General features: G+C 40.6%; 1 protein-coding gene across 2 annotated transcripts; it reads left to right on the top strand.

Annotated features, from left to right (window-relative positions):
• Nucleotides 1-5,360: 5,360 nt before the first annotated feature.
• On the top strand, nucleotides 5,361-11,199 carry LOC137739638 (factor of DNA methylation 1-like). Of its 2 annotated transcripts, none has more exons than XM_068479279.1 (8): nucleotides 5,361-5,519; nucleotides 6,067-6,967; nucleotides 7,112-7,293; nucleotides 7,969-8,058; nucleotides 8,159-8,446; nucleotides 9,285-9,497; nucleotides 10,195-10,432; nucleotides 10,819-11,199. In XM_068479279.1, exons 2-7 carry the CDS (start codon nucleotides 6,067-6,069, stop codon nucleotides 10,423-10,425), a joined length of 1,905 nt encoding a protein of 634 aa, XP_068335380.1. In that variant the 5' UTR covers nucleotides 5,361-5,519; the 3' UTR covers nucleotides 10,426-10,432; nucleotides 10,819-11,199. The 2 variants fall into 2 exon arrangements, with proteins under 2 accessions (XP_068335380.1, XP_068335381.1); XM_068479280.1 differs by lacking the exon at nucleotides 10,819-11,199 and adding an exon at nucleotides 10,662-10,795.
• The last annotated feature ends 1,235 nt before the right edge of the window (nucleotides 11,200-12,434 follow it).

Raw genomic sequence — 12,434 nt, 5'->3', positions numbered from 1 at the left:
GACGGCTTGACGGCTGTAGGACGGCTTGACGGCTGTAGGACGGCTGTAGGACGGCTTGACGGCTGTAGGACGGCTAGTGTGTAGGTAGGACAAGGTAGGACGGCTTGACGGCTGTAGGACGGCTTATTCTTCCAATAATAATATTATATACAATTACACAAGGACTCCAACCATATTCCTTATTTGTCTAACACTCCCCCTCAAGTTGGAGAATGGATGTCAAGAACTCCCAACTTGCGTAACATACTCGAAAACTTTTCTTTCCCAAGAGGTTTGGTAAACAAGTCTGCCAACTGTTGTGCCGTACCCACATGCTTGGTCTCTATTGTGCCATCTACAATCTTATCTCGTATAAAGTGACAATCCATCTCAATGTGACGAGTTCGTTCATGAAAAACAGGATTGGCAGCTATATGTAACGCTGCTTGATTATCACAAAATAAAATGGAAGGACCATCCAAAGGAATGTTCAAATCCTTCAACAAAAAATGAAGCCAAACTATCTCGCAACAAGCACCTGCCATGGCCCTATATTCCGCCTCTGCTGAAGAGAGCGAAACGGTTTTCTGTCGTTTCGTCCGCCAAGAAATCAAAGAACCGCCCAAGAATACACAATACCCAGTAGTCGAACGGCGAGTGATAGGGCAACCTGCCCAATCAGAATCACAAAACGCAGTTAACTTGGTCTGGTTGTCAGAACGAAATAATAAACCTTGACCTGGAGTAGCCTTCAAATAACGAACAATACGAAGCGCAGCATCCATATGAGATATCCTTGGCTCGTGCATAAAACGGCTTAGAACATGCACATAATAGGTGATATCTGGCCGAGTGATAGTGAGATATATTAACTGACCTACTAATCGTCGATACTTTTCAGGATCCTTGAGAAGTTCTCCTTTATCAGATAATTTTGTGTCATCCATAGGAAAAGCAATGGGTCGTGCTCCCAAAAAACCATAGTCCTTGAGAATCTCTAATGCATACTTGCGTTGAGAAATATAAATCCCTTGTTTGGAACGAGAAACCTCAATACCCAAAAAATATTTTAAATCACCAAGCTCTTTTATCCGAAAATGATCACGGAGAAAAGACTTCAGAGAATTAATGGCACTAGCATCATTGCCTGTAATCACAATATCATCCACATAAATGAGCAAAGCTGTGAAAGAAATACCAGACTTTTTAGTGAACAATGAATAGTCAGCTTTGGATTGTTGAAAACCGGCAGAAATGATGGCACTAGTGAATTTGGCAAACCATTGGCGAGAAGCCTGCTTAAAACCATAAAGTGACTTGTGAAGGCGACACACAAGATTCTCCCCCTGTCGCCGAAGACCAGGAGGAGGAGACATATAGATTTCTTCATGTAAGTCACCATGTAAGAAAGCATTATTAACATCAAGCTGATGAAGAGACCAAGACTGACTAGCAGCAAGAGCAAGAAGACAACGCACCGTAATCATCTTAGCAGTAGGAGAAAAAGTGTCATGATAATCAATACCTTCAGCCTGAGTGAAGCCTTTAGCAACCAAACGAGCTTTGTAGCGGTCAATAGAGCCGTCGGAATTGTGCTTGAGTTTGTACACCCATTTACAACCAATGGGAATTTTGCCACGGGGCAAGGAAGTTAAAGTCCAAGTACCATTAGCATGTAAAGCTTGAAGCTCCTCAGTCATAGCACGTTGCCAATTGGGGTCAGTGGCAGCCTCGCCAAAGGAGGAAGGCTCCACAGTCCGACTGACAGAGTTAATGTAAGAAAAATGCCTGGGAGAGTAACGGTGATAAGAGAGAAAATTACAAAGTGGATATCGCGTACCATGTGTAGAACCGGGTTGCGAAGTCGAAGATGGGTGGGATGGCAGAATCACCTACGAGCAAACGTAGTCTTTTAAATAGGATGGAGGTTTATGGGCACGGGAAGAGGTGCGGGGAAGGGGAGGAACGGGTAATGGGGCAGCAAGGGAATCTGTGGGAGGCGTGGAAGGGGAAGAATGTGGAGGAAGGTGAGGCGTCGGGGCAGGAAGGGGTGGGTTATATGTAAAGTCCAGAGGGGGTGGGATGGGTAGGGTAGGCGAAGAGGATGGGATAGGACGGTGAGAAACGGCATAAGGGAAAGTAGTTTCGTGAAAGATGACGTCTTGACTAGTGAAAATGCGGTGATTGTCGAGATCGTAAAGGGTATAGGCCTTTTGTCCATGAGGATAACCGAGAAAAATGCAACGATGAGCCCGAGGGGAAAATTTGGTGGTGGGAGTGACAGAGGTGGCATATGCCAGACAACCAAAGACGCGGAAGTGGTCATAAGATGGGGTTTTCGAAAAGAGAACCTCAAATGGGGATTTATGATGGAGAAGACGGGTAGGGAGACGATTGATGAGATAAGTAGCGGTAAGAACACATTCCCCCCAAAACTTGATAGGAAGATGGGATTGAAAACGAAGGGCGCGAGCGGTTTCAAGAAGATGACGATGTTTTCTTTCAACAATGCCATTTTGTTGGGGGGTATAAACACAAGAAGTTTGTAAAAGCACCCCATGATCAGAGAAAAAACTACGAAGAGATAAAAATTCACCACCATTGTCAGTACGAATGCATTGGATGGTAGTGCGGAATTGGGTAGTGACATAAGCAAAAAAATCCTTAATTAATTGTTGAGTGTCAGATTTATGTTTCATGAGGAAGACCCACGTAAAGCGAGAAAAATCATCCACAATGGTTAAGAAATAATGAGCACCAGAAAGAGAAGATTGACGATTCGGGCCCCAAATATCACAATGAATTAAAGCAAAAGGGAAAGTTGATGAAATTGAACTCAAAAGAAAAGGTTGACGAGTTTGTTTTGCCAACGGACAAACATCACAAATATGACTAGAATCAAAAGTACAATTAAGAGAGCTAGATGCTAAAGCTTGCAAACGAGTGGAGGATGGGTGACCTAGACGCCTATGCCAGAGGGAGGAGGGGATGGTAATGATGTTGCAGAGAGGTTGACGGGTGAGGAGAGAAGAGGTAAGGGCCACAAGGTAATACAGATCGCCACGTCGCTTACCCACACCAATCATCGCCTTCGAAACCAAGTCCTGCAAAACACACCAAGAAGGAAAGAAGGTTATGGAACACGATAATCCATCTGTAAGTTTACCAACCGATAAAAGGTCCACTCGGAAATTAGGGACACATAAAACATCCTTCAAAGTAACTGATGAATTTAAAGGAAGAGTGCCGGTAAAAGTAATGGGAGCGGAAACACCACTAGGCAAAGAAACAGGCGGCAAATGTGAAGGAGAACGATTAACCAAATATGAAGCGGAAGAAGTAATATGATCCGTAGCACCACTGTCAAGAATCCATTGACCATGACGAGAGGTCACAGGTAACAAACCTTGGGCAAAATCAGTAGTGAGCACGGCATTGGCCTGAGGAGAGGTGGTGGTGTCACGTAGAGCAGCTAGAACACGGGAGTGCTGCTCGGCAGAGAGGTCAGGCATGGCAAGCTGCAAGTCATGCAAAGTGGGCTGGGCCCCGTGCACTTGGTGGGTCGCTAGAGTAGAAGAGGAGGCGGGGGCCTGGGTGCCTTGCACGTGATGGGCCTGGGTGAAATTATGGGGCTGGGAAGCAGAAAACCGTGGCTGCCGGGGAGGACTGGAAGGTGCATGGATGCGGGAAGAATTGGAAGCAGTGGCACGGCGCGGTGGTTGCCACGGTTGGCCATGGAGGGGATGGCCAACGGGATAGCCATGAAGTTTATGGCAGGTGTCTCGGGTATGATAATCAAAATTGCAGTAGGTGCAGTGGAGGGGAGGACGAGCAGAGGAGGGACGGGACGGGCCACGAACAGCCATGGCAGCAGGTTGATCGACAGAGCGGAGGACGCCCAGGGAGCGTTGTTTTTCAGCTTGAGACACCGAGGAACAGGCCTGACGAACAGTTGGAAGGGGATTCATTAAAAGAATCTGGTCACGAACAGCAGCAAAGGATTCGTTGAGGCCCATTAAAAATTGCATGAGTTGTTGACGGTCATGCTTGGCGTTGCAAGAGCACGTGCAACCATCATTATAAGAAGCAAGCTCATCCCAGAGAGCTTTCAGGCGAGTAAAATAGGCGGAGATAGAAGAAGAACCTTGAGAAATTGTAGCAAGTTCCCGGTTGAGTTGGAAGATGCGTGGAGCATTACTCTGAGAGAAGCATTCGCGAAGATCATCCCATACAGCTTGGACAGAGGTGGAAAAAAGCACAGATTCTTGAAGGTCAGGTTCCAAGGAATGCAGAAGCCAAGAGAGAATCATGTCCTTGCAACGACGCCAAGCCGCGTGAGCATCAGAGTCGTCGGAGGAAGAAGGTTCTTGGATATCGCCAGTGATGAAACCAAGTTTATTCTTGGCACTCAAGGAAAGCTGCATGCCACGGGCCCAGGATGTGTAGTTATCACCATTCAACTTCTTGGATACAAGGACAAGATTCGGGTGGTCGGAATGATGAAGGGAAAAAACACCATCGGAAGAAGAAGAGTCAGCCATGGGAACGGCAGAGAAAGCTGCCGAAAAAAAAAAAATTAGGGCTAGGGTTATAAACCTGCTCTGTATACCATGTAGAAAAAGGTATGTAGGCTAAAAAATATATTTGTTATTGATACGTGAATGTGGAGAAATGGAAGAGAAATGGAAGAGAATGTTTTTTTTCTCATTGTGTTTCTCTACAAGATTACAAGGATATATATACATGATACAAGTGTGTAGGTAGGACAAGGTAGCCGTCCTAGTGTGTAGGTAGGACGGCTGTAGAGGACAAGGTAGCCGTCCTAGTGTGTAGGTAGGACAAGGTAGGACGACTTGACGGCTGTAGGACGGCTGTAGGACGGCTTGACGGCTGTAGGACGGCTAGTGTGTAGGTAGGACAAGGTAGGACGGCTTGACGGCTGTAGGACGGCTTATTCTTCCAATAATAATATTATATACAATTACACAAGGACTCCAACTATATTCTTTATTTGTCTAACAGAGAGAGTGCCCATGAAACGGAGATGTTGAGGTGCAGTGAAGTTCCGAGTTTGCTTCTTTGATCAATGCGAGCGTTTGGAAGATTTGCAGAGAGAGAGAGTGAAATAAATTAAAGAGGGAAAATCGAAAAGACTAGGGAGGGCTGTACAAATTGAGTAATTAGTAGGAAGCAGAGAGGGAGTGGGGCCTTGGTCACCTATTATTTTATTACCTGTTGTCAGAGTTATTGAAATGTAACAATATAGATACAAAAGACAGTTATTGTTTATTAAGGACAGTTACTGTTCACTAGCTGGATAGCATAGTGTATTGCTGGAGTTCCACGCTGGAACTGCTCTAACGAATAATCGCGGGGCGAGTGTAAGCAAGTCACGTGATCGTCACCTCACCTTCGGATACTCGGAAACAGTATCTAGGGCTTGCTACTGAGTGCTGACCATTCAACTCTTTCGCCCTAAGAAGAAGACGAAGAGGGGGAGAGAGAGACCCATTTGCCCTCATTGACTGTCACTCTCCACTGTAAGTCTCTCTTTCTCTCGCTACAATCTCAGCTTAAGGACTCAAAATTTCTTTGATTATGGCAACCCTTTGCTGTTTGCATTTTGAAATGTGGCCTCCAATTTTGTGGGTTAGCGAATTTATGCATTTATTTTTTCGCATTTTGAAATGTAGTTTATGCGATTGAAGATTGAAGCATTAGATTGAGATTGAAATGTAGTTTTATTGCAATACAAATTACTTTGTTCAGAACATGTTTAGAGAAGCCGGGTTTTGTAAGTATGAAGAGAAACTGTTGTCATTCTTGAGTAATTTGCAGAGAAACTGTTCTGATTGTTGGGTTTTTGTATTCATTAGTTTCAAACTCGCTTAAAGCATTTGATTTTTTATTCAATTTCTCGTTATGCTGTAATTATTTATCACCTTGACCTTTAGGAGTGGACATGCTGTAATGTCCATTAAACTGTCTCCTTGCAAGTACTCCAGTTTTGTGTGTTTGGAGTTTTTTGGATTTACGAAACCAAGTCTGTTTTCAAACAATGATTTGTGATGTTTGTATACAATCCAGATGGACTACAGCTCTGAAGATGAATCTGATATTAGTGATTCCGAGATCCATGAATACAAAGATAAACCTTACGAGCAGTTACGGGAGGGAAAATATAAAGTAAAGGGTCCTAATGGGACTCTTAGATGCCCCTTTTGTGCGGGGAAGAAGAAACAAGATTACAAGTTTAAGGACCTCCTCCAACATGCTTCAGGGGTGGCCAAAGGTTCTGCTCTCAGAAATGCGAAACAGAAAGCCAACCACCTTGCCTTGGCACTGTACTTGGAGAATGATCTAGCCAGCGAAGGAGACCAAATACAGCGTCCAACGTTACCGGCTCCTGTTGCTCAGCAAGAAAAGCAAGAAGACCTCTATGTGTGGCCTTGGACTGGCATTGTTGTAAACATAGTGAGCCAGCCAAAGGATGGAAAAGATCTTCTAGATTCTGGATACTGGATGAGAAAGTTTTCAAAATATAAACCTTTAGAAGTTCGTACTTTGTGCAATGAAGGCAATCCAGCTGCATGCGCTGTAGTATATTTTAGTAAAGATTGGAATGGTTTTGGGAATGCTACTGATTTTGAGAAGATGTTTGAAACCGACTGTCAAAGTAAAAAGGATTGGAATGCACAAAAGGAACAGCCTGGCTCAAGCATCTATGGGTGGTGCGCTCGTGCTGATGATTATCATTCCCAAGGGCAGATAGGGGAGTTTCTTCGCAAGACAGGAGAGCTAAGAACGGTATCTGACATTGTACAGGAAGCAGCTAGAAAAAGAAATGATGTTGTGGCAAGCCTGGCCAATGAAATTGATATGACAAATGAAAATCTGGATGAACTGCGATACAAGTACAATGAGAGGACACTGTCTTTAAGTAGGATGCTTGAAGAGAAAGACCGGCTGCACAATGACTTTGTTAAAGGTTTTGTCCTGCCCCTTCTTCTATGCTTTGTTTTTTATGTGCATGCGTATAGCACATCCTCTTGCATTACCTATGCATTTGGATTTTATTATCTTTGCTTGATTTGTTGGGGGTTCCTTGACGAACTGTTTTCGTGTTTATCAGAAACGAGAAAGATGCAGCAAATGGCAAGAAATAATGTGCAGAGAATATTAGAGGAACAAGAAAAATTGAATTATGAGTTGGAGTCTAAAAAAAAGAAACTTGATACCTGGAGCAAAGAATTAAACAAACGGGAAGCACTGACTGAGCGTGAGAGGCAAAAACTTGACGAGGATAAGAAGAAGGTAACATATATGACATACTTGTACCACTCCATATTTTGCATTAAACGAATTTAAAGTAAGCATTAAATCTACTTGTTTACTAGCAGTCCATACGTTGCATTTCTGTTTGCTATCCTTGTATTCTGGCAGTTAGCTACAAATAGAGACAAATCTTGTTTAATTGGAATTGATTTTATTAGTTAATCAGAGCTGTAGATATTTCAAGAATTTGAATTGTCAAATTCTGTAACTTAGAATCATTTCCTGTCTGTATAAGATTTAAGTCATACCCAGTTTCATATGTGATTAATGTGAGATTGGAACAATTTGAGACCTCAATAAAAGGGGTTAATTGTCTGCATTAGGAGTTAAGTAGTAAATAGTCAGTTAGCGTTTATAAAAAATGATTCATTATTTCCGTTTAATTTGTAGGATGCATCAAAATTTGACTTCTGTTTCATATTGGTTTTTTATTTTATGGGGTTTGTGATATCCAGTTTGGTTTTTAAATTGGTCAACAGTTTATCCTCATAATCATACAAGTTAAGCTCTGGTAAACTTGTCCCTGTAATTCAAACACAGTCATGTACATAAGCATTGCCATGTGTTAAAAATTCAAATTTAGAAATGTGCAGCCAGTAGGTAAAGCCGTTGCTTGGTTTGTGTTCTGGGTACTAATATAGTTTGCCCCTCCAGAATGATGAGAGAAACAATTCGCTCCAATTGGCTTCCGAGGAGCAGAAAAAGGCTGATGAGAGTGTCTTGAGGCTGGTTGAAGTGCAAAAGGTGTGGAAATTTAGTGTTAAACTCAATAGAAACTGCAAAACTTCCTTGCTATATCTGTCTTTTCCATGGTTTTCACTGACTAGGAATCTGAACTTTTCAGAGAGAAAAAGAGGATGCCTTAAATAAAATACTTGAGTTAGAAAAGCAGCTGGATGCTAAACAGAAGCTGGAGATGGAGATTGAAGAGCTAAAAGGGAAATTAGAGGTGATGAAGCATCTAGGGGATCAAGATGATGATGCTGTTCAATCAAAGATAAAAGAAATGGAAGATGAATTGGGGGAAAAAGTTGATGAACTTGAGGATTTAGAATCTCTAAATCAAACTCTTATCACCAAAGAACGCCAAAGCAATGATGAGTTACAAGAAGCGCGTAAAGAATTAATAGCGGTATGCATTTTTTCCTCCTTTTTATTTTGAACTTTACTTATTAATAGTTATACTTATTTTATATACCCCGCTACAAGGATGCCCACATTTTAAGAAAAGTAAGGACCACATTGTTGAAGCTGGGCCCACACTGTGGTTCCACAATGAAAACTGTCTGGTTTTTTTAATACTCAATTAAGAGCATCCAAGAAAAACAACCGAATTGGAAGCCATTTTGGTTACCATCTGATCATTACCTGGTTTGTTGAAACACTGGTCGTCAATTTCTTTGTCAAAAATTCTTTAACAATAGGTTTTAGATTTTGTTGATTTTTCGCAATGATGATTGTGGGGAAGCCTGTATATTGATTAATAATTAATACATACATTTTTATTTATTTATTTTGTATAGACTTAACGTACTTCTGATATTCTATGAAACATATATCCCACTTTCGAATGTTTAAATAGTGACTTGTTATGACTATTCTCTCCTTGTTACATTGCCTTGGAAGGTAATCGAATTGGAAGCTAGAAAAAGTACATTAAGAAAGAGGTGCTTTAGAGTGATGAGTTGGTAATCTATGGTAAATTCTGTTTTAGTAATCATCTAACCTCTCGTACTTTTTGTTTGGCATAATCACAGCTCAGACGAGAGTATAAGATAGAGATTGGAAAATGCTGGTTGTCGTGTTTTCTGTTTGGCATAATCTTGTGGTTCATACTTATAAAAACAAAAGTATACTTCCATTATCTTGTCAGAGAAGGAACAAATAAAAAAATTATTTGTAATTAGCATATTTTCGTCATATGATAAAGAGAGATAATGAAGTCATGAAAACTCGTACTGTTTATCCAGGGTTTGAGTGAAATGTTGAGTGGTCGATCTAATATTGGGATAAAGAGAATGGGTGATCTTGATCAGAAGCCCTTCATGAACACATGCAAGGAACGATTCACTCTTGAGGAAGCACAGGTGCAGGCCTCCACTCTATGTTCCTTGTGGCAGGACAATCTAACAAATCCTGATTGGCATCCTTTCAAGGTTATAACAGTCAATGAGGAGCCCAAGGTATGATTCTTAAATACCTTCAAATTGATGGTTTCGGAACTCATTTATATACCAACAATGCAAGTGGAGATGTGCACTCCAACTTGCAGTGGTATCATGATAAAAAGCTCATCTAGTAACTCGTTATTTCAACAAATACACACAGTATTCTTGTTTTGTTAATTTTTGTTTTCAACTATTTCCTGGTGTTTTTGTAATCATTATACCAATTCTGAAACATAAAATTAGTATCTGGGAAGAACTAGGCACCCTACAAGAGTTTCAAAGATGGAAAATTTTAGGATTCTAATCATAGGTGTGCTGTGTTTGGCAACCAACACAGTTTCTACAATTATATATATGGTGGGAGGAGTTATGCTATCTGCTTGTGATAATTTACATTGTCTCTGATACGTGTATATTTTTATTTCTTATACCCAGGTATAAATCAGAGTTACCTTGCAAATGTATTGATAACTACGTAATAGGAGTTTGTTTTTTCCATCTGTTTTGTGTTAATAGATATTGGGTAAAAGTTGTGCTGAATAACAATTTCCTGGTTGAGATGCAGTGTGAAAGAAACTTAGAGATTGAAGTTCTTATGCATGTGAAGATACTACGTGTATTTATGTAAATGTCGTGTTAAATCACCCATTCATAATGACGATTGGAGGGTGGTTAGAAGATGATTAATTTTCCGAGATGCCATGTGATGCAGGAAATACTTGATGAGGAAGATGAGAAGCTACGAAATCTGAAGGAGGAGTGGGGCAATGAGATACATGAGTGTGTCGTTACAGCCTTGAAAGAACTTAATGATTACAATCCAAGTGGGAGGTATGTTATCTCTGAACTTTGGAACTTCAAAGAAGGAAGGAAAGCCACACTGAAGGAGGTTATCAGTTTTGTCTTAAAGAGTATGAAGACACTCAAGCGAAAGAGAACATGAAACGAAGGTTAGTTTCATTATTATTTGGAAGTTAAATTCTCTGTTTGGATGCATTCATGATTGCACCAATGATAATCCTCGGCTGTATTTAATTTTATTAAAATGGATAGATTTGAGACATGCATTTGATGTCCTCGGCAATTCATCAGACCACTTTAGATATTGATGTTGATTCGTACTCCACGTTGTCTTTCTTTTGTTTTATCTCAATGCATCTCATGCGAATTCAACCTCAGAATATCGTTGTTGCAAGCACTCAATTGCGTTTAAATGACTTGAATCTCAAGGATTCGAGTAACGCAATAGTGTATAGAATCGTTGACTGTTGGAATCAGACCCATTCTTCCCGTTGTTAAGAATTGTACTCCTACTATGTGAGGTGTATTGTGGCAGGCCTGGTAGCAAGAGGTAGAAGATGAACTCCAGAGCAGCGAGGGTCGATGGTAAATCTACAACCAGTGGGCAGTGGTTGGATCGGATGGCAGGGAAATCACGTTTCGCAGGGAGACTACTTTGTCTGATTGCATCTACTTTACTCCTATGACTACTTGTGAACCTCTATTGACGACTCTACTACATTTTAATTTTAAATGCCAAGAGAATTCCTCCTGGACAAAATGATTTATAATTTGAAATTTAATTTTGGATTAGAGATTTGAATCCAACGCGAAAGTTATGCTTCGAATCAGAAAATATTTTCGAGAAATTTGAACGTAAATGTAAAATGTATGTAGCCATAAATGTAAACAACTATGCAAATGGCGGATCATAGTGATGGGGCATTTTTATTCAATGCATTGCTGTCCAAACATTTCCCCTCCGCATGACGACAGGAACTTTCGTTGCATATAACGTCACGCTTACAATAAGTAGTTGTCACGTAAGTTTCTCTACTATTTCTGTAGGTGTAGGCCATCGAGTACATTGTCACGATGGTATTATGGTTTAATAAGTCAACTTTATTTTGCTACACATGACATTGTGTTATTTCAGGGCAACATTGCGACTATGTTCAGCAACGTCCATGACCCAAACCCGTACCACAGGGACATTTGGAAAAAAAAAAAACTAAAATTTGGATCTCATTGAATTGTAGCCTCCCTCTACGCCTCCAAACCCGTCTCCTTTTCCAGAACAGAGATTAATTCTGTTCTTCTCCTGGCATCGTCAAATTCCTCATCTTCTTGGTCGTCCATGACAACGTCACTGCGCTCGGGCACTTGACCTATGTGGTCTCCGTGCTCAAGCCCATCTACGTTTTCGAGTACTTGACCATCTGCGAGATTATTGATGCGGTTTTCGGGTCGGTTGTGGTGCACAGCGGGTAAGGTCCGTAAGGATTATGGGGCTTTTCTGTGAGGATTGTGGTTGGTGGCTATTCTGGTGATTGTAAATTTAATAGAGTGACTTTAATTGCGACTTAGTATTACGTTTTATTGCTATTTTTTTTTACATGTAAGTAAAAGGAATATCACTAGACTTCTCACTTACAAGAAAAGAGGACCACTAGGTCACAATACTAGTTTCATAAAAAAACTGTTATTAACGCTCTATAAATCTCATTTTACACTTCACACAAATATATTTTTCTTTTTAATTATATAAAGTTTAAGAGTGTACGAATGCATAAGCGCACTGAAGAAAATGGAGGTACTCATGTTTGGATGCTCTTCTTATGTCTTTCTATTTTGTGCGGTCACGGTTAAACGATGTTAACATTTTATATTGATTTTTTTATAGAGATAATAAGACAAAAAGTAATAAGAATATAAAATGTTGACGTAGTTTAACTGTGACCGCACAAATAGAAAATGATGTGAAGGACATCCAAACAAGAGAATCTGCCTCGGAAGAAAATTAAAAGAAAGTGACATAGTGGATCCCACGGCCACCTGCCAACAATACCATGTCATTTTCACCTGAAAAAAAATAAAAAAATTAAAAAAATAAAAAATAAAAATCCTCTGTGTCTATATTTATTTCATGTAGCTTTGGTATCCATTCATCCT

The sequence above is a fragment of the Pyrus communis genome, chromosome 7 (assembly GCF_963583255.1).
Source record: "Pyrus communis chromosome 7, drPyrComm1.1, whole genome shotgun sequence".
Classification (NCBI taxonomy): Eukaryota; Viridiplantae; Streptophyta; class Magnoliopsida; order Rosales; family Rosaceae; genus Pyrus; species Pyrus communis.
The sequence above is the reverse complement of the archived record's forward strand: the minus strand, read 5'-3'. Positions and strand labels throughout refer to the sequence as shown.